The 22,109-nt window shown below is 38.8% G+C and overlaps 1 protein-coding gene across 2 annotated transcripts in view; it reads right to left on the bottom strand.

Annotated features, from left to right (window-relative positions):
* The window catches only part of lcor (ligand dependent nuclear receptor corepressor), a 100,571-nt gene that overhangs the window by 46,971 nt on the left and 31,491 nt on the right, over positions 1–22,109 (bottom strand). For both annotated transcript variants that reach the window (XM_036583919.1, XM_036583920.1), the window contains exon 2: positions 11,147–11,212. In XM_036583919.1, the coding sequence (XP_036439812.1) occupies positions 11,147–11,212 (66 nt within the window). The remainder of the gene's footprint in view (positions 1–11,146; positions 11,213–22,109) is intronic.

Here is a 22,109-nt window from a genome sequence, read left to right as displayed (position 1 = left end):
GGAGTTTTTCCTTGTCAATGTTGCCCTTGGCTTGCTCACTTGGGCTTGGACCCAGATTTTCTGTATATCCGCTTTGTGACAATGTTGTAAAAAGCACTATATAAATAAACTTTGACTTTGTTTCTTTTTCAGACCTGACACAGACATGTGCAGGCTCTCACTGATAAGAGAAATCTCAATACAATACAATGTCGATGAAAGTCTGTATAGCACTGTCCTCCATAACAGCAAAAGTGTAGACTGCTAGTGATGGTCAGTTTGATTCTGGATTTGGCTCTTACACTCCATGAGAGCAGATACTTTTCACTTCAGTGACCTCCAGGTGAAGTGCCTGCATATCTGCCTTGAGCTCCCTAATGGCTTGCATCAGAGCTGCTAGAGGAAGATTTGGGAGACACAATGGCCATGGTTGCATTGCAGTATGCTAACTACAAACAAGCTCTCCACAGATTAAACTTTCCTTATCCTTTCCATCTTCATGGAAACACTGTGGTAAGTCAACTGCGTAATGAATTACTCAAGTAGTTAGGGGTCAACACTAGTGTCAAAGTCAGAATCAGGCAACAGCTTGTCCAAAGTGGACCTCTCCATACTAAAATAGCAGCAGGTAATCACCCTGCAATGTAAGACTAGTAGAGCAGTCGCTAACATAAGCTTCTCAATGAGAGAACAGTGAACAGTCCACTTCCCACCACAGGTGGAACTGGCACAGACCATAACAAAGTTCACTGTCCAATCGAGCAGGAAGTTAGGTAGCTCATTAGCCCTTCCAGCCTAGCACTGCTTCCATCAGCCTGTAACACTTAATCTACAGTGTTGTGTGTGGAAAGCGAGATTAAATGTCGTTCCCTTGTTTTACAGTCTCTTTGGGTGTAGGTATACACTTTGACAATAGGATTACATGGTTGTAAGGAATTTATTTCAATTCTCTGACAGGCAGGACGCACTTGTAGCCGTGGCCAACTAGCAACTGCAAGAACAAATATAGCCGCAAGTGGCAATGAGCGGGTTCAAGCATGCAACAGCAGTACGGGCCCTCCTGCAGGTTTAGCCCATTAGGCCTAAAAAGGCCTCAAGCTTTTCGTTTAACCCATTAGACCTAAAAAGGCCTCAAGCTGTGGGTCTTATTCATAGACAGAGTGAACAGAACTGATAGGAAGTCAGTTCATCAAAAGGCCTTCAGTTGCCATAAACAAGAAGCAGTGGTGTTTTAAACACATTATAGGTTTGCATTCATATGTACTGATCTACACTGCTTTGTAGAACATCCAAGAAGTTGCACTTGCACAGTGGATTGGTTCTATATTTAAGCCTTTGATTTCATGTAGGCCATAATGAAGCCCAATTCACTCATAAGAGGTACTATTGGTGTGAGGAGCTCAGTGAAAGTGGGTCAGAATTAGTGAAAAGGCCACAGTATGGTATCCTTCTTGATCAGGGACCATATCCAAAGACGTTCACCAAGTTTGTCAGAATGACCTTTTGACCTTTGTATAATAAGTCTTTGTATAGTGAAATCTTTGAATGAATAAGCCAAAATAAAAGACAAGTAGTGCAATTTTTGACATAACATGTAATTACAAAGTTGTTCATGTGAGTGAACTGAGTCACTGTGAGTGAACTGAGGCATTGTTTATATGTCGACCTTGTAATAACATCGTAATAGCATTTTAATTGATTTTTTAAGTGTTTTTGAGTGCTAAAGCGCCCCCCTAAAGGCCAATCTGGAACAAACTTGGCAGACACCATTAGAGTCCAAATATGTAAAAGTCCTGAAAGTTTGGACATGATCTGACCAATGCCTGTTGAGTTATAGCTAATCAAGCTAACAACGCCATGGTCGCAGTAATTAATTGATTGATCCACACGACCCTGAGTAGAAAAGTCAACATGTTTTTGATAATTATTTACCTACACATGCCAAAGAATTTTTTCAGACCAAGTTCGAAAAGATCAGATCAAAATCCAGGGACTAGTTCCAAAAGTAGGCTTTTTAAACAGTTACCGATTACAAAAAAACAATGCAGTTTTGTAATAAATATGCATTTGCAAAATTGTTTGGAATAACGTACTACATATGATACACAATGATGGTCAAGCAAACTTGTAATAAAATAGTAATAATATGTAATAATATGTTCATTTTTATGAATAGCGCCCCCCAGTGGTCAAATTTTTTCAAACTTGATTGGTTGTTAGAAAGTGGCTATATGTAGAGATCACTCAAGTTTCATGATGATCGGTCAATGTTAAGCCTGTCAAAAGCCTGCTAAATGCTAATTGGCCGATGGCGACCATATACTTCAATTAATCAAATTGTCCTTATGGATTCATTTATAGTCTGGCCAACAGATGGTATCTGCAAAGTTTCAGCCTGATCGGATGTAGGGATGCTGAGAAACAGCCATGTAGCATTAACTCCGCCCCTAATGACATGCGCACAAAAATCGAATGGCTACCTCAGAATCTTCTCCCAAATGTGTCTGTCAAGTTTGAAATTTTTTGGCTGAAGGGTTGTCGAGTTACAGAATTTTAAATTAATTCTGAATTATTTTGAATTTATCCAGAAGGGTTCATTTGCATATGACAGCCATGTTGTTTAGAAAAGTCAAAATGTTTTTAAAAATTATTGAGGTTCAGGCTCTTCTGAATTTTTTGACACCAATTACATGAGGATCGGGCAAAAATTGTAGGACTAGTTCGTAAAAGTAGTTTTCGCATATTATGCAAATTAGCTCAAAATCTAAGTGGGCGGAGCTAAATGGTTCAAATGGCAAAGTTGTTTGGTTGGACCCAAGGAACTAGGAAAAATATATGGTTTGTCTGGCAAAATCTGGTTTAGGAGTTATTGACCCAAACGCGTTGACCTGCGCTATAGCGCCCCCTTGTGGCCGACTGGGCTGATTCCTTGCGCCTGAGTAGCGGGAGGGACTACTACCTACTGACCAAGTTTCAAGTCTCTACGATTTGGGCTGTGCGTTCCATTTCAGGGAAGAAAAAGAATATGAAGAAAAATCTTGACAATTACAATAGGGTTCAATGCATTGCATGCTTGAACCCTAAAAACTAGCCAGCATGTATTTTCTATTTTTCTCTCTCTAGGCTTTGTCACTGTCATAACGGAAATGTCCAGTTCAAGACTAATGTTACAATATCCTTTTTGTCTACCTTGTCCTAAAATCTATTTAAACAAATATATAGGAATTGTAACAGCTGATCAAAGTTTTGTATAGCTGTTATGTCTGGTCTGATGGGTCCGTGTACCTTAATTTTATTTTCATTTCAAAAATCAGTACCAAAAACAGGAAATGAGTCAATTCTCGTTTTTCGTTCTGTTGTTGTCAGTGAAAAAATAAATATCATTTTACAATTTCACAAACTAATCATAAAATCAAATAATAAACAGAAACTGAACAAAGGGTTGTATTTTACTTATCTAAATGTAAACATTCCTGTCACTTTACACAGAATTAGAGTGCAGAGTGCACATGGTCACAGAAGCACAGAATACGGTCCTGTTGTTCTGAAATATTGGTAGACTAAATTTTGTACAGGTGTTTGTATATTTAACGTGCATAGCTTTGCTCTATCTGTAAAACAATGAAACTGTGTAAGCAAGAGACTCCCGTACTGCTTTGTGGTCCTCAGATCAGCTGCTGATGCCCTCCAGTTCAAGTTAAAAAGATGTGCAGAACTCCGACTCCTCTTTGTGCACACATGCGCCATGCAGGCACATGGACACTAAATTACACTAGGGATTTCGGGTGGTTTCTGTGTGTAAATAATGGTTAATCCTTACTTTTCCTTCACAAAAAAAACAGCACAAGAGGACCTAAAGCCAAACACTGTGTCTTACAGTTTAGTTTAATGTAACAAAGACGTTGGTTGGTGCAGCACTCGGAGGATTGAATGTCTTTCAACCATAATGATCAGTACTGTAGCATCTTGGTGAAGATAATGACACGGGAGAGGCTGTTATTCTGCTACAAGAAGTTTTCCTTATTTTCACCAGCGGAGCTGTCGCTCACTCATATTCTTGATAAAATGTATAATCACTCTCATTGTGTTTCATTACAATAAACACATTTATAGTCTGCATGTAAAGCAATCACAAAAACAAAACCAAACCTCACTCCATCTCTACTTCTTTATGATGGATTGGTTGAATTGGGTGTCAGTTTTAATTCAATTAAACCGGTCACTGATATCTGGTCCAGCCTATCGGAAATAATTTATGAAGTCTGCGTTGACAAAATTAAAATGTTTCACTGTTGCTCGTGCGAGCCGTGCTTCTTTATTTAGATGTCAAACAGGCAGATTACACAGGCAGTGCAGCGCAGGCATGCTCTGAGGAAACCGTATCCTGATGAATTCCCTGTTGATTCGGACCATCGTAAAACTCCCAGAAGTGAACTGAACCACAGAGCCCTGCGATTTTTGGAAATTACAGTTCCTCACGATTCGATTGCGATTTGGAGGGTTGCAATGCGATTATAAAATAATTATTGATGCATCTTGATGCATCTTTTTTTCTATACAGGGTTTCTTTTTTCTCACTGTGTGAGGACTTGGTACTTTTAAAGCCAAGTATTTGATCTATATTGAATTTACTTCCAATATCTTTTATTAATAAAACAAATGGAAAAGATGAGGCAAGTGAACTGGAAGACTCTCATTCACTGCCCTTGTTTGGAGCATGAGACACCGGCTGCCACTCATCTGTGATAAAATGCGCAGTTACGGTGATAAGATTCTGTGGCAGTGGATGTCCACGCATCACGTTACAGCCATACCACCCGTTTTCTTCAGTGATTCTATAACTTCGGTTTTGGTCTTGTTGTAGAGAGTGTGGGGGTTGATGCGTCAGTAAAATATCTTCGAGATGGGACGCTGTAGCTCGCCTCCGAAGTGTGCAACACAGCCCAAAACACTGGTCCTCAACGACTGAGAACGGACGCAAATCCTTGCCAGTAAACGTTGCGATAAAGTTTGTAATTTGCTTCCGAGTTGGGTGGAAGCTTTGACATTGCTTGCTCGATGGTCCTCTGATTGGCAGCAAGTACAACCGGAGTATAATATGGTTTCTCATGTTTGTCGTTTCCAAAATATTTTAGTTTAGTGTGACACAACTTGCATATAGTACGGCTCCTGTCCAGGTCCCTTTTCCCCTTCAACTCCATAGAAGGCAAAGTGCTTCCATACGCTAGCTCAGGGGTCAGAAACGGCTCTTTTACTGCCCTGGTATGGCTCCACAGCAGAATTAGATTTTTAGGTAAAAAATAAAATAATCCTCCTTTGCAGTAAAATAAAGCTCTGCTGACGTTCTAACACAGTTTTAACAATAAATGGTCTTAAACGCTGCTAATTCACCACCCTATAACCCTGAAGGATGGCGTGCAGACTGCAGGTCGTGTAGCAACACAGTGAGTCTCGCCTAGCTAGTAGCTAACGAAAAGGCAAAGAGAAAGATTTAAGGCGAACATTTGGAGACGAATGGACCCGCATTTATAAGCAGCGCAGTTGGTTTCCTGGTTAAATCTGCAACGAAAGACTGTCGCACACTAAAAAGTTGCGAAGATGAAGTGAGCTCAAATTCTCCCATTCTACCTTAAACGGTGCCGCATTTACGTTCTGGCACCTCAGGCAGAATTTAAAGTGGAACGGGAAAATTCGAACAAGAAGCTAGAGAATAAAACAGAGTAAAACAGTCAAACGTTGAGAGACATTTTACAAGAAACTGTTCTACTTTTGAAGAAAAGTTTTCTGGCGGAGATGGGAGGAAAGCAGCTATAGCTAAAGCTTAAAGCAGAGCAAAGTAAGTCTTCGTTTTCGCTTAACGTTCCATTTTTTAACCTATACTAGTACATTATCACATACTGAGACATATTGGACATAGAATGTTGTGGCTCCCAAGGTGGTTTGATTTTTGTTGAAAGGACAAAATGGCTCTTCTTAACATTTGGGTTGTCGACTCCTGACCTAACCTAGCTTTTAATGCAGAGGGTGCCAGTCGGATTTCTCGCTCATTCAGTTGTGTTTTTGTTATGTGCATGCCACAGACTGTCCGGGCGCCGCACTTCCGCACTTCCAAGTTCTGCCTTTTGCGTTCCGTCAACATTACGTTATAAATTAAAATTTAGAAAAAATGATTTTTGACATTTGTGAATCGATTCAGAATCTTCCACGTCTGCATCGCGATGCATCTAAGAATCGATTTTCCCACAACCCCTAGTCTGCACCAGACAAAAGAATTCAACACCAGAGCATCATATTTTCTTCTAGCAACATGTCAGCACATGATCTGCCCATTTTAAAACTGACTCTTTATAGAAGCTTGTATCATGTGTGTGGCACAAGCTGCTAATAATTGCAGACAAGCAATAAAATAAAATAACAGCGAAGTAATCCACATGGCACATGGGTCGCGGAACAGAGGGACATGCAAAGTAAGGTTTATTAGTGTTGCTTTGTCTGTAATACACATGGGGTTAAGTGTCTCATGTTTATACAAAGTAGGATATGCAGTGTGAAAACAACTGGACCAAACCAAAAAGACACAAACTCACAGAAACGCAAACTCTGGTTTGTTAGCAAACAAACAAGGTGTGAAAAAAGCCTGAATATAGAATCTTCTTGAATTGAATTCAGTGTGTAATTAGTCTACTCCAACCCCCCCCCTTTTAAATACTGCCACTATAAAAACCATTGGTATAACACCCCCTTCATAGGTTTCATCACCCCTCTAACACTGCTGTCCCTGCCCACACCCCAACACAGAATAACAAAAATAACACATACACACATTTTAGACTAACAAAGCAACAACATTAACAATATGAAACCACAACAATGTTCCTTGAATCCTGCGGGAGGCGGAGCCCATGGGCATTTCATTTTGAAACGTAAATTAAATGAACAGAAGGTACACAGACCCATCAGCCAGAGAAAAGAGCTACACAAAATTTTTATCCCATCAGTTGTGACAATTCCTGTGTATTTGTTTATCCTTTAGATCCTTTAGAGAATGTATTCCCTTATTGTACACTTATTTATTCATGGTGCATTTTGGTTTCTAGAATAATTGTATATTGCTGTGTATTTTGGGCTTTACAGGCAAAAAGAATATTTCATTACCGTTCTTGCTGCAAATCTGTTTCTATATATCAGTGCTTATTCCACAGAGGCTAATCACACTTCATTTGTGCTTCTAAATGTTTTGTTGTGTGTGACGTCATGTATTACTTGCTAGTGTAAAAAAAAAAAAAAAATCCATTTTATGTAAATCACGTGGCTTGCTAATTGGGGCTTGGACCCAGATTTTCTTTAAAGCTGCTTTGTGGCAACAGCTGTTGTAAAAAGCACTATATCAATAAACCTGACTTGACCAAATGAAATGAAATTTAGATACCAAGCTACTGTGCTAAATTCAGACTTTCTTTTTAGGTCTGATAGCATTTTTCCATTTTCAACCACTGAAATTGATGTGGATTCAGTTTGATGGGAAATCACAGTCAGATCATAAACAGCTTTTTTCCCAAGTATCGTACGTTACACATAAAAATTGTCTTGCAAGTATGCACATATGTAATACATAAAAAAGTATGTGAGAATTAAAAAAAAAATACTTAACTGAAAAGAGAACTGCAAGTTTCAGTCTAAAGTGCAAGGTGTCCACAATTATTAATGAGGGCCACAGCTCTAAGGAAACTGTTAACATGTCTAGTTGTGCCTTTGATGGTCCTGAGTCTTCCACCACCAGAGGGAAATGGTTGGAAAAGGTGACATCCAGGGCATGAGTGGTCAACTCTTAAATGCTTAGCATCAGGAGGTTATGACTGCACAAGGACACCAAGACACTAAGACACCTGGTGCTCACCAGACTCATCGTTTTGAGACCACAAAACTGTTAGAGTAACACAATGATGAAACATAAATCTGTACTCTCTCGCTCAACTTTAATTACCTGGGCGGCAAGCAGTTTCAGCACTTTGCATATAAATGCATGGGGCAGGATGTAAACACCAACCAGAATGAATGAAGGAGAACTGCCTGGGAGAGTGAAACAGCTTGCAGAAAATGAAAAGTGAAGTGCACAGTCACACTTGAAAATTTCGGAACCCCCTGTATATTTACAGGGTTGGGATAGCTACTGAAAAATTAGTAGTTGGCTACTTTGTAGCTACTTTCCCAAACTTTGTAGCTAGCTACAATTTAGCTACATTTCCAGAAAAAGTAGTGGCTACTTTTTATCTACTTATTGAAAAAAAGTGCACTGCATTTTAGCTAATTTCAAAGTGCGATTGTCAGAATGTTTGTGAATCTTCACCTGACACACCAAACAAGCCCATCTGATAGTGTGAACAAGACACTGCATTTAATCATGTGCCAGAAAGAAACATACAATTGAAAAGCTGCAAATATACAAAAAGATCACCAAAAAGGAAGTTTAAGTGTAACCAACAATCAGACTTACACAACCAAAGGCATGATATCCAACAAAAATTTAGACAAAGTAAAGGCAAAGTCAATCATTCCAGGTTTTCCCTAACAAAAATCAGCAAAAATAACCAAATACAAACCAAACAACTTTGTGCAAAGCATTGTCAACTGCTGAAATAACGCTGCTCCAATTTAAACATTTCAGCAAGATACAGACGTGACATTCAGAGTCCTTTGTTAAACTTCAGTAACACTGTAGCCTCAGCAGTGACACTGGCTCTGTTTGGGGTGAGAATCAGGCCGGAATAATCTCTCGACTGCTGCAGAGCTGTTGCGGCTCCACAGCAGAACTAGATTTTTAGGTAAAATAACAATCCTCCTTTGCTGTAAAATCATTATAACACACAGTTCTAACACAATGGAGTTAACGCATAACTGCTAATTCACAAACCTTTAACGCTGAAGACTGACTCTGGTCACATAGCAATGCGGATTTTGAAAAAGCAAAGAGAAACATTTAAGACGAACATCGATCATTTGGAGATGAATGGACTTATTTACATTTAGAAGCGCTCAGCTGGTTTCCTAATACGTTTAATCTGCAACAACTCGCGAAGCTGAAGTCGCTTCTCATTCACCAGCTTCTCGTTTGAATTCTCCCGTTCCAACTTAAACGGCGCAGCAGTACAGTCTGGCACCTCAGGCACCATTTAAGGTGGAACGGGACAATTTGAACAAGAAGCTGGTGAATGAGAAGCGGCTTCAAGCTCATGAAAGGTCGAACATTGAGAGACATTTTACAAGAAACTCACGGAAAAGTTTCCTGACTAAGGTGCGAAAAAAGCGGCTACAGCTGAGCTAAAGCTTAAAGCAGAGCTAAGCAAGTCTGCATTTTCATTTATAATTTTAGCCTATAGTAGCACATTAGCACACACTGAGACTTAGTTATAACCAAGATTGTAAAACAGACATAAAATGTTGTGGCTCCCAAGGTGGTTTAATTTTTGTTGAAAGGGCAAAATGGCTCTTCTTAACATTTCGGTTGCGACCCCTGAGCTAAGCCTACTAGTGATGGGTGATCAGCGCGTGGGACCCGCGCGTGCCCGTTTGCTCAATTGTCCGTGGCTCAGTCAGGATTGCACAATCGCCACCAGCCCAGTTAACAGCCGCGTTCTATGGTTCAGATTTTGAGCGGCTTGCCTGAAGCCTGTAGCGAAATTGTCGTGAAAATTATCACTATAGCTACATAAAAATTTGTAGGCGCCACAGCTATTAGCTACATTTAATAAAACTGTAGCGGCTACAGCTATTAGCCACAAAAATTTGTAGTTAGCTACAAATAGTAGCGCGCTACTTAGTTACTCCCCCATCACAACATTTTTCGTTCTGTTAACCACATTTAGTCAGACTTTGTCTTGTCTTAGTTTAAATAAAGTGCAAATATTTAGCAACTTTAGTGTTTTGAGAAATAATGTCAGTTCAGAACAGTATTACACCCAGTATGCAGAAATTGTGCAGGTGCAAAAATAAGTGAATCCTTAGTTAGACTTACAGGGTAAAGCAGGATTATTAATGGATAACTCATTTATTGTACCTATCACAGATAAGATGTTCTAAAAATATTGTTTTGTTCCACCTTAAATGGTGCAGCAGATGCCTTTTGGTGCCTCAGGTCATCTAGGCACTCAGGAACCATTTATGATGGAACAGAAAAATTAAAAGAAATCTGAGAATAAGAAGCTAACTTCAGCCTTGTCTAAATCGCAGGTAGTAATATTAAGATGAGTCGGTACTGTTTTACATTAAAAACGCAATAAAACATTTGAAACACTAGATTTCTGCATGATAGCCTTCTAATAATATGCGCATGTTTGGTAGGACCACTGGATGGGTATTTTATAAATTATTAGAACACTGGTGCGGCAGCAAACATACAAGATTATTTCATGCAATTTTGTTATATTGGGCCATTCATAATGTTACTAATCAAGTTTAAATTACTGCTGCTGCTTTAAGCTTAATGTTTGTGCCCTTGATATTACAGGTCTATTTGGCAAAATTTTAATTATCCTTTACATTATTCTATATATTCTCAATTAAATATTTCATATTTTCTTAAAATATAAACCAGTTGAACATGGGTAATCACTTCTGCTTCATTTCTTTGAGGGCTGAAATGTTTGCTCTATTCATTTTTTGTCTGACCAGATGTTAAACTCCTTTACCATGCCCTGTGGTTATGACCTTTTTACTATGTCATCATGATTAAATTACTAAAGCACAAAATTGTTTAGTTCTTTATAGATCAAACTTCTTAATGTTACTCCCAAAGTGTACCAGACTGCATTTAACTTTAAAATATACAAAATTTCCCTTTAGTGTAACATGCCCCCCAACCCTGCTAAAGGGCCTGAGAGAGACCGGCATAGTGTCACAAAATCCCGTGGAAAACACTGGGTATATCAGAATAGGCATATGTACCTTTTTTGACAACTATCTCAGAAGGTTTATCCTGGAGACCACTGACATAGAAATCTAATGTCTACTGCAGTTTACCGCAATTACTGCATTTATCCTATTTATTTACTTTGTAAAATAATGTGATGATTAGCCCTATGTGAGACTTTCATTTCTAACTCAAGATCACAATCAAAATACTGAAAACCAAAAGATCCTTAAAAACAAACAAACAAACAATCATCCTTACCTTGAAAAAGAGGAAGGTCTTTTACTAGCCCTGGCCCAAACAGCCCTTCTAAAATGCTTTCAAAACCTGCAAAGGAGACAAACAGACATTTAGCACCTTGAGGGTTCTTGTTGGTGGGGAGGGTGGACATTAATGTGTACTCAAACTCACAGTCTCTCTCTTCCGCAAACATATACCCTCCCCCATTCTTCCTCATTTATATTTAATAAACCTTTTTCCTAATATAATGCAGTCTGATAATGTCAATTATTTTTTATTAAGGGTAAATACTGAGCGAAGCTATTGCTAGGCAACAGCATGGTATAGCAAGTTCATTTTTCCATGGAGGAAGAAAAAATGAATAAATAAGATTGTGTAATAAATTGTATTGTGCGTAATGTGTAGTAGGGCTGCACGATAAATCGCATGGTTCTGTTATCACAATATGAGATTCTGCAATAAACACATCATTAAGAGCTCCGATGACAGACCAAATTACCTCATACACATCACGCCAGAGAGATGTCATTACATTGCCAGCTCAAATCATCAGAAGCCTAACAAGAAGCCTCCCCCTTGTTTATCTGCTTAAAGAAGAGGTTAGTTAGGTTTCTGTTTACACATCCAGCCAGATATCATTCTAATATCATTGCGACATCTAACAGCTATATTGAACATCACATTTTATGTCAATATCGTACAGTCCTAATGTGTATTAACTGAATTCATACAGTTGTTGACCAAAAAAAGATGTTTACAACTTGAGAGAACTGAACAATCGTAGGAGCTGGGTTTGTCAAATATCAGGCATTACTATGGAGTTCATTGTAACTAATGTACACAAACTTGCCCTGTTTTCATGATATGTTACTTCTATTGGGTACTCAAGCACATAAGCATTTATTTAGGAGGAACTGGAGGTCACCCCCAATGAGCAAGAACTAGTTAAATCTGCATGATCAAGACACCCATCACCTCTGCCAAGTTTGATGGTCCTACACATTCTGAATTGTTTTATGAGAACATCAGGGTATCAGTCTGTGATCCAAAGACAACAACTTTAAAAACAATACTCAGTCTTCCAAAAAATGACTGAAGCAGAAGAATTTTTGCATTTTGGAATAGCTGAGCCAAAGTCCAGATCTTAATCCAAAAGAAACATCATGGCAGGATCCGAAGCATTGAATATATCGCTGTTGTCAGAACAAAACCATATATCTCCAAAATAATAACTTTACAGGAGAAGGAAAAAATAGTTTACTTTTAATGTAAGTCAATGGAACCAGACATTTATCCAAGTAATTCTGGGTCATGGGCAATGGGTTCTTTCAAATTATGTCAAAAACTGAAAAACAGAGATATGAGGTTTTGTTGTTGAGTTGAAGTAGTTCTGTAATGGGTCAAAATTCCTTCTTGATGAAGGGGTCACACCAGTTACTAAAAAACTGGTTTACATACTTTTGTCAAAAGAGAAATTACATGTTGGATTACTTTGTTCAATAAATTAATGATTATTTAATTTTCATTATTATCTTTTACTGGGTTCTCTCTATCTATTGTTAAGACTTAAATGAAGATCAGATCACACTTTAGGTCAAACATATGGAGAAATTCAAAGAATGCTAAAGGGTTCACAAACTCTCTAGTACCACTGTACATTTATATTTAGGCAATATCAATAAGGTTGGTGTGTCTAATAGTGAAGAGTATGTCTACACAATGTGTAAAAATCCCATTATACACTGGTGCAACACCCGCTCACATGCTACTGTTATATCACCGCTGTGCTAAGAATGGTCCACCACTCAAATATGTAATCAGCAGTGGTTCTCTGGTGGTGATAATGGATAAGGCAGAGGGTGGCCGACAAACTGTGCAGGAATAGCAGCTGCAATCAGTAAATGTATACAAAGTAGGGGTCGACCAATTATCAGCCTGACCAATAATCGGAGCAGATATTTAGCATTTTTCCTATTATCTGAATAGGTACATGAACTCACTTGCCGATAAAAGCGCCTGTTATTTATGTGTACCTGTGATGCAACTGCACAGCATTACTGGACACCTTGAAGTGTGGATGACTCATCTAGTACCAACTAACCAGTACTTATGCAGTCTGTCTGAGTGTCCCTCCCCGTGTGGAGTAAATCCAATCAAATGTCTCTTTCAGTTTTGTGAGAGACACGAGAGGGAAGGAAGCTGTGGCTGCTTCGCTCTCACAGGAGGAGGAAAGGTAAAATTCATGGTTGAAAAACGGTAAACAGGGTTTGTTGGTGCCATCGTCACGTTGCTCTCACACGTTCACTTTTTCCCTGTTTCTGTATTTTAATATGTTATACTAATGCTGTTTGCTATCCGGTGTCGACCAGAAGAGGATGGGTTCCCCCTTTTGAGCCTTGGTTCCTCTCAAGGTTTCTTCTTCCTCTTGCTCTTAGGGAGTTTTTCCTTGCCACTGTCGCCATTGGCTTGCTCATCGATTCACAAATATCAAAAATCGATTTTCTAAATTTTAATTAATAACGTAAAGTTGACGGAACGCAAAAGGCAGAACTTTGCAAAGTGCGGAAGTGCAGCGCCCAGACAGTCTGTGGTGTGCACACTACATCAAGAGCTAGTGCAGGGCTCGGCAACCCAAATGTTAATGAGAGTCATTTTGTCTTTAACAAAAATCAAACCACCTTGAGAGCCACAACATTTTGAGTCCATTTTACCATCTTGGCTATACATGTGTCTCAGTATGTGCTAATATCCTAGTGTAGGCTAAAAATATAATACAAACAAAAATGCAGACTTACTTTGCTCTGCTTTCACCTTTAGCTCAGCTGTAGCTGCTTTTCTTGCATTACCAACTGGATACTTTTCCACAAAAGTAGAACAATTTCTTGTAAAACGTCTCTCGATGTTCTACTTTTTACGAGGCGGAAGTCAGGTTCTCGTTCTCCGGCTTCTCATTGAAATTTTCTCGTTCCACCTTAAATGGAGCCTGAGGTGCCAGAATGTAACTGCTGCACCATATAAGGGGGAACAGGAAAATTAAAACAAGAAGCTGGAGAACGAGAAACCGACTTCAGTTTCACATGTTTTTTAGTGTTGGACAGTTTCTCGCTGCAGATTAAATGTATCAGGAAACCAGCTGGAGTGATTATAAATGCAAATAAGTCTATTCGTCTGCAAATTATCGATGTTCGTCCTGAATATTTCTCTTTGCCTTTTCGTTAACTACTAGCTAGGTGAACTAGCAGTTATAGGCTACATTAATTCCAGCGTTTAAGATCATTTATAAAACTGTGTTTGAATGATTAGCAGAGCTTTATTTTACTGCAAAAGAGGATTATTCTATTTTTACCTAGAAATCTAATTCTGATGTGGAGCCACAACCGGCCAGTAAAAGAGCCGTAGGTTGCTGACCCTTGAGCTAGCGTATGGAAGCACTTTGGCTTCTATGGAGTTGAGGGGGAAAACCATATTACATGTTTCCATCCATTTTCTGCCAGGTTGTAGTTGCTGCCAACCAGAGGACCATCAAGCAAGTGATGTCAAAGCTTCCACCCAACTCGGAAAAGATGAAGCGAACTACAAACTCTATCGCAACTTTTATTGCCAAGGATTTGCATCAGTGCTCAGTCTTTGAGATATACAGCATTTCATCTCCAATATATTTTACTGACATAGCAACCCCACTCTCTACAACGAGACCAAAACCGAAGTTATGAAATCACTGAAGAAAACGGGTAGAACAGCTGTAATCTGCTGCATAGACACCCACTGCCACAGGATCTTATTTCACTATAACTGCGTATTTTATCGCAGATGAGTGGCAGCCTGCGTCTCATGTGCTCCAAACAAGAGCAGTGAATGAGAGCCTTCCAGTTCACTTGCCACATCACTTCCATTTGATTTAATAATAAAAGATATTGGAAGTAAATTCATTGTGGGTCATTACAAATACTTTGCTTTAAAAGTTCCAAGTTCCAAAAAATCCCATATAGAAAAAAAGATGCATCAAAATGCATCGTATAATCGCACCGCAGCCCTCTGAATCGTAATCGAAGTGTATTGTGAGGTGCCTAGAGATTCCCACCCCTAGAACTGCTTTAGTGTTCAAAAGTGTGTTTATATCGCCATAGCCTATGATCATTAGAGCATGATGCTGTGCAAAATGTAAATAAAAACAGAATGCAATGATGTGCAAATAATATAAACCTTGTATTTCTTTTAAAGATAGTACAAATTGTATTGTATTGCTTTTGCAAAATTATATGCTCATTTTGAAAAAGTTGGGACTGGGGCAACAAAAAAACTGGTACTGTAATCCTAAAAAAACACCTGGTGGAACATCTCACAACAAATTAGATTAATTGGCAACAGGTCAGTAACATGACTGGGTATAAAAAAGAGCATCCCAAAGAGCCTGAGTTGTTCAGAAGTAAAGATTGGGGGGGGGGTCATCATAAACAGTACATAATATCATTAAAAGATTCAGAGAATCCGGAAAAATCTGTGTATGCAAAAGATAAGTCTGAAAATCAATACTGGCTAGCCATGATTTTTTTGGGCCCTCAGGTGGCACTGCATTAAAAACAGACATGATTCTTTAGTGGAAATCATTGCATGGGCTCAGGAACACAAAAACCACTGTCTGTCAACAGTTTGTAACTGCAAGTTAAAACTAACATCTGATGGGCTTGCTTATTTCAGCAAGACAATGACAACTCATAAACAGCAGCACTGCCCCAAGGTCCCAACTTTTTTGAAATATGTTACTGGCATCAAATTCAAAATTGGCATATATTTTCCAAAAACAAAACAATTTATAAGTTTCAACATTTGATATGTTGTCTTTATACTATTTTCAATGCTGTTTACTTACATTTTGCACAGTGCCCCAACTTTTAGAAAACTGAGTTGCACTGTGTGTTTCACAATTTGCAACTACCTCACATGACTGGGTATAAAAAGAGCATTTTAGAGAGGCAGAGTCTCTCAGAAGCCAAGATGGACAGAGATTCACCAATCTGCGAAAACTGCGTCTAAAAATTGTGGAACAATTTCAGGAAAAATGTTCCTCAACGTAAAATTGCAAAGACTTTCCCACCATCTACAGTACATAATATCAAAAGATTCAGAGAATCTGGAGAAATCCCTGTACGCAAGAGACAAGGCCAGCAGTTAATATTGGATGCTTGTGATCTTCGGGTCCTCAGGTGGCACTGCACTGAAAACAGGCATGATTCAGTACTGGAAATCACTGCATGAGCTCAGGAACACTTTCAGAAATCATCAACACAATTTGCTATCCAATCCACAAATGCAAGTAAAAGCTGTATCATGCAAAGAAGAAGCCATATGTCAACACAACCCAAAAACACCACCGTCTTCTCTGAGCAAAAGCTCATTCAAAATGGACTGAGACAAAATAGAAAACTGTTCTGTGATCAGATGAATCAAAATTTGAAATTCTTTTTGGAAACCACAGACGCTGTGTCCTGTGGACTCAAGAGGAGAGTGACCATCCATCTTGTTATCAGCGCACATTTCAAAAGCCTGCATCTCTGGTGGTATAGGATTGCATTAGTGCCTATGGTGTGGGCAGCTTACACATCTGGAAAGGCACTATCAATGCTGAACAGAATATAGAGGTTTTACAACAACATATGCTCCCATTCAGACAACGTTTCTGTCAGGGAAGGCCTTGCATATTTCAGCAAGACAATGATAAACCACATGAACCCACTGCATCCATCACAACAGCATGGCTTCGCAAAAGAAGAGTCAGGGTGCTAAACTATCCTGCCTGCACTCCAGAACTTTCACCAATAGAAAACATTTGGCGCATCATGAAAAATCTGTCAAAGAAGACCCAGGACTGTTGAGCAGCTAGAATCCTATATCAGATAAGAGCAGTCCCAACTTTTTCAAAACGTGCTGACATCAAATTCAAAATGGGCAAATAATTTTCAAAAATCAGTAACACTTCTGTTTCATAGGAACATTTGATATGTTGTCTGTACTATTTTCAATTAAATATTGGGTTTATATGATTTGCACATCATTGTTTTTATTTACATTTTGTGTAGCGCCCCAACTTTTATGGAAACAGGATTTTACACTGAAAACATCTTTGGAATGATTTTGTTGAAGTCATTACTCTAGGGGTTCACATGCGTTTTCCAGACTACACTGTGAGTGTCTGAATGATGTATTCAGTACCGATAAGAACAGTACATTATTTTTGCTGACATTAGTTCAGACAGATTGTGTTTGTTATTCATAATATAATGTAGATGAAGTCCAGGCCATAAGATAACCAAGATAGCTAGTGTTAAATGAAAACTGGCAAACACATTTGTCTTAAACATTACATAATAGTGACTGTCAAATGAACACTACTTAAGTAAATTAATGTCCTGAAAACATTTCTCATTGCCCAATGAGACACTACAAAACTAATTCAAAACATACTAACACACATCCCCACTCATAATATTCCTCCAGTTCTGAGCTTCTCTGGACTCCACTAGTGCAGCAATAGATTTATACAAAGAGGAGGTTAAATAATCTGATTCATGTCTCCCTTGACCTAGATTTCTGTTGAATTAAAGAAATGTTTGTTCAGGAGGAGGAAAAGATAAGAGTGACATCATTGCAAATACACTGCCATAATACTAGAGAGCATTAAATCCAGTTGAACCCTTCAGGCTTTTGGCTGTCAAACAAGGGTTTCAAGCCAACAATCCCCAAATACAGGGTATGAAGTGTCAGCGGAAAATAAACCATAAATGCAGAAGAGATTTTTAAAGCTTTTGTAAGCTTTTAATGCTAGTGATTAGTGTCAGAATCAAGGTTTGACTTGAAAAATATCCAGTAATACGTTATGGCCAAATGGTGCATTTTCGACAGATGTATGGCAAGTTTATTTACAGAGGAGAGCCTGAAACTCAAAGAATTTAAATAATACCCTAGTGGCAATCTTTCACATTACATATTCTGGACTTCATGCAGCACTGAAGTATGAACAATCTCCATCTGATGTGATTAATGTACTTGTGACTGCCATTATTTCTGTAATTATTATTTATTTTATTTACATTTTTTATTTTCCCTTTGTCTTTGTCTGTTGCACCCTGTTTGTTCTTGTTTTATTAGTATGATAAAACCTTTTAAGAACAAAACGAATATAAAACAAAAAACAGTTTAAATCACGCCTTGTACAATGTATTTTGCCCTGTTATTTACTCCCCCGTGAATAAAGGTAAATTTCTTGGTGCTGGTTTTATATCTCAACGACCAGTGCTCTCATTAGCTGTCTCAAAGAAGTGGTAGAGTAAGGGGTGTGCTGTAATATAGTGCTTTACAATGGATGCAGCAGAGCACAGTATAGTGAGACATTACAAGGTCAACTTTTGTTAGTTTATGCTGTGATCCACAGTCACATGAGCATGCGCCAGCCACGCATTTCACTACAGTGATGTTGAATGTAAAACTTTGTAATTCCCTTGGTAAATAGCTTTTCCTTAACAGTTTCCCACCACTAAAATATTTCCATTCAGACCATAATAGAATTTTTCGTTACATAAGCACCAAGCTAGCAGTGCTGTAGCAGCTCTCTAGCTCATACACAGACATCTGAAGCATGTTACAGCCATTCGAGTAACACTTGTTTTGAATGTAGCAGTTTGGATTTTGACTCCTTCACTAAGGATTAAATATATTCTGAATATTATTGGAGTCTGTCAGCCTGTTAACTATATGGTAGGGCTGGGCGATAAAACGATAACGCTAATTATCGCGAAATAACTTTTCCTCGATAGAGCGATACGACATGTTCGATAAATGTCCGATATCATACACCATTCTCACACTTTCACGTTCAGCGAAAGCCTTGGCGCTTTCTACTGCAAGGAAAGTGACACTACTCTGCTGTCGCCCTTCCGAGTTTTTCTACATGATTAGAGAGGGAGGGGGCCACGAGGAAGATGAGTCTTTAGCAACGGCTGAAACGCAGAGTTATACAGTCCCTATTCGAGCGGAGCGACAGGCAATCTGTTCTCCTGTGACCGAGGGTGAGTGACGAGGTCAGTGGTGTAACTGTACTGACCTACAGCGAACTCACCTCTTTCCGTACGTCCTAACAAGCTTTAGCAGCGTTAAATCACTATCCTCACAACTAAAGCGCTGTTACAGCGCTCGGACAGTCATATTTAAGTATTAGTGCATTCCCAAGCAACGAAAGTGAAAGAAAGAAGTGGGTTCATGTAAATTACAGCCCTGATTTAAACGAAAGTAAACTGAGGAAGCTGTGAGGCATTGGAGAGCGGGAGAGCGCTATCTTTCCAGGCTAGCTGTTTTTAGCAGCTGGCTAACTTGAAGCAGCGCGCTGTCACTCACACAGCACAGAGAAGTGATGATACTGTAGATCAAACACGACACAAAAGCACCGCTTTCAGTTTAAACGTTCCTAAAAAGAGCGCACTGTTTGTCTGGTGTTGATATTTTGCGGTTCACCCCTTAAACTACTACGATAGTATAGAGAAATCCAGTCGTCGCTAGCTGGTGTCAGAATACCGTGATGTCATTTGTAGCGGGGTAGCCGAGCGCTCATCGCCAGCCAAAAAATAATCTATTTTCTTTCTTAAATTATAACTATTACAAAAATAGCCAAGCTTTTCCAGCTGGTAAAAACAGCTCACCAGACACTTTCTCCCACTCTCCCATGACAGATTTTTGAAATGTTCCACTGTTTGGTGAGTGTTTGTCGTGTTCCGACCATAAAGCATAGTCTAAAACAGCAGTTAACCCCCCAGAACTTAAAAATCAGCCTTCAAACTTGAAAGAAATAATGATTTGACATTTATCGCGGTATGTATCGATATCAAACCATATAAATTTTGTTTATCGTGATAACATTTCTGGCCAAATCGCCCAGCTCCACTATATGGCCAACTTACTCTAGTGAAGCCAGAAGACAGTCAAACTATACCACACAAAGCCTACAGACCACAAAAATGTAGTGTTTAGTGATGCTGTTTTACACTATCCTGTCCATCAGAGATGTCCATATGTGAAACAGCAGCTGTGACTCTGAAGTATGAAAGCTGTATGAGTGGGAGTGTTTACTGAAATGGTGCAAGAAATTTGCTCAGTGTGACATAGCATCAAGCAGCACATATAAACAGCTTACAGATTCACATTTTCTGTAAAAGCGAAATACACTACAACAGCAGGCTTCACATTTTGTAATTTCTCAGATGGTAGATACAATGACAAGTAATGTACAGTGCTGCTTGAAAGTTTGTGAACCCTTACGCATTATGTACATTTCTGCATAAGTTTAACAGATAAAGAGAACCCAATAAAACAAATAACCAATTATGTAGTTTTTAATTTGCTTATTGAACAAACTGATTCAACATTTAATTTTTGTTGGCAAAATATGTGAACCTCTAGAATTGTCAGACTGGTATAGGTCATGATTAGGGTAGGAGTTACAGTCAACTGGATGACAGTGTGACTGACCCTGCCCCATTTAAAAAAGTCTTCAACATCAAAGTCTGGTATTTACCACACACATTTGTCAGTGCATACCATGTCTCAAGTCAGAAGAGATTTCTGAAGACCTAGGAATAGAATAGGCTGGAAGAGGTCCCAAAGTAAATTCTGATGAGTGTAAACTTCACCAATCCACTGTCAGAGAGAGTACAAACAGGAAATTCAATATTACTGTTAGCGTTCCCAGAAGTGGTCATCCAACAAAAATGACTCCAAGAGTAAGGCATATAAAATTCTGGGACATCAGAAAGAGCCCCAGGGTAGAATCTAAGGACTGCAGGCCTCTCTTACATTGGCTACTGTGTTCACTAATCCACCATCAAGCAAACAATAAACAAGAACAGAATGTATGGAATGATAGCACGCAGAAAGCCACTACTCTCCAGGAAGAACACTGCTCCCTGTTAAAAGAAAGTTCTTAAAGGCTACCTGAAGCCAGAATACTGAAATAATATTATGTAGACAGAAGTAGACAGAAAGACAAAAACAGATCTTCATGGAAAATGTTGTTTGGCAAAAATCGAGCACTGCATTCCAATTCTAGATTGTATCAAGAAATTCTACTGGAGAATGTTAGGGCATCCATCTGTGAACTATGAGTCTGTGATGCCATTAAAGAATATCAGGACCTCAAAACTACCTTGCCAAAACGATGTTGCCAAAACGTTTGAGAAAAGAGTTCCTAAACACTAAGGCATCTTTAAAAAGGGTAATTATTAGTGGGTACATGTCAGTTACATTTTCTCCAAAAGATGTCAACCCTCCCCAGCAATTAGCCTCCTATTCCTCTCTCTTATTATAGTAACTGTGACATGAACAGGTTTTGAGAACAACATAATTCTGGATGGTACTGCACTGGAATGATGTTAACCTAAGAACTAAACTAACTAATGTTATAAAGAAACAAAGAAATAGTTTCTTTATTACATTATAACTAATGTTATAATGTAATAAAGAAAATGTATCATATGTAGTGTTGTTACTAGAGCTGAGCGATATGGCCAAAAACATTATACGATAAACAAAACTCATATCGTTCGATATCGATACATATCACGATAAACGTCAAATCATTATTTCTTTCACGTCTGAAGGCTGATTTACGCTCCTCGGTGGTTAATTGTGGTTTTAAACTATCACTTATGGTCGGAACATGACAAACACTCGGCAAACAGTAGAACATTTCACAAATCTGTCTTGGGACAGTGGGAGAAACTTTCTGAGCTGTTTTTATCAGCTGGAAAAGCACAACTGCAATTTTTGTAATAGTCATTATTTAAGAAGGAAAACAGATTATTTTTAGCTGTGTGGTGACGAGTGCTCGGCTATCCAGTTACAAATACTAAACAAGTGGCCAACAACAGTCCTAAACTCTTTAGTTTCTCAACAACGTCAACTCGGTTCGGTAGGTCACTGCTGTCACTCCTACAACATC

Source organism: Colossoma macropomum, unplaced genomic scaffold (genome assembly GCF_904425465.1).
Source record: "Colossoma macropomum unplaced genomic scaffold, Colossoma_macropomum, whole genome shotgun sequence".
Taxonomy (NCBI): domain Eukaryota; kingdom Metazoa; phylum Chordata; class Actinopteri; order Characiformes; family Serrasalmidae; genus Colossoma; species Colossoma macropomum.
This window is presented reverse-complemented; position numbering and strand designations above follow the sequence as displayed.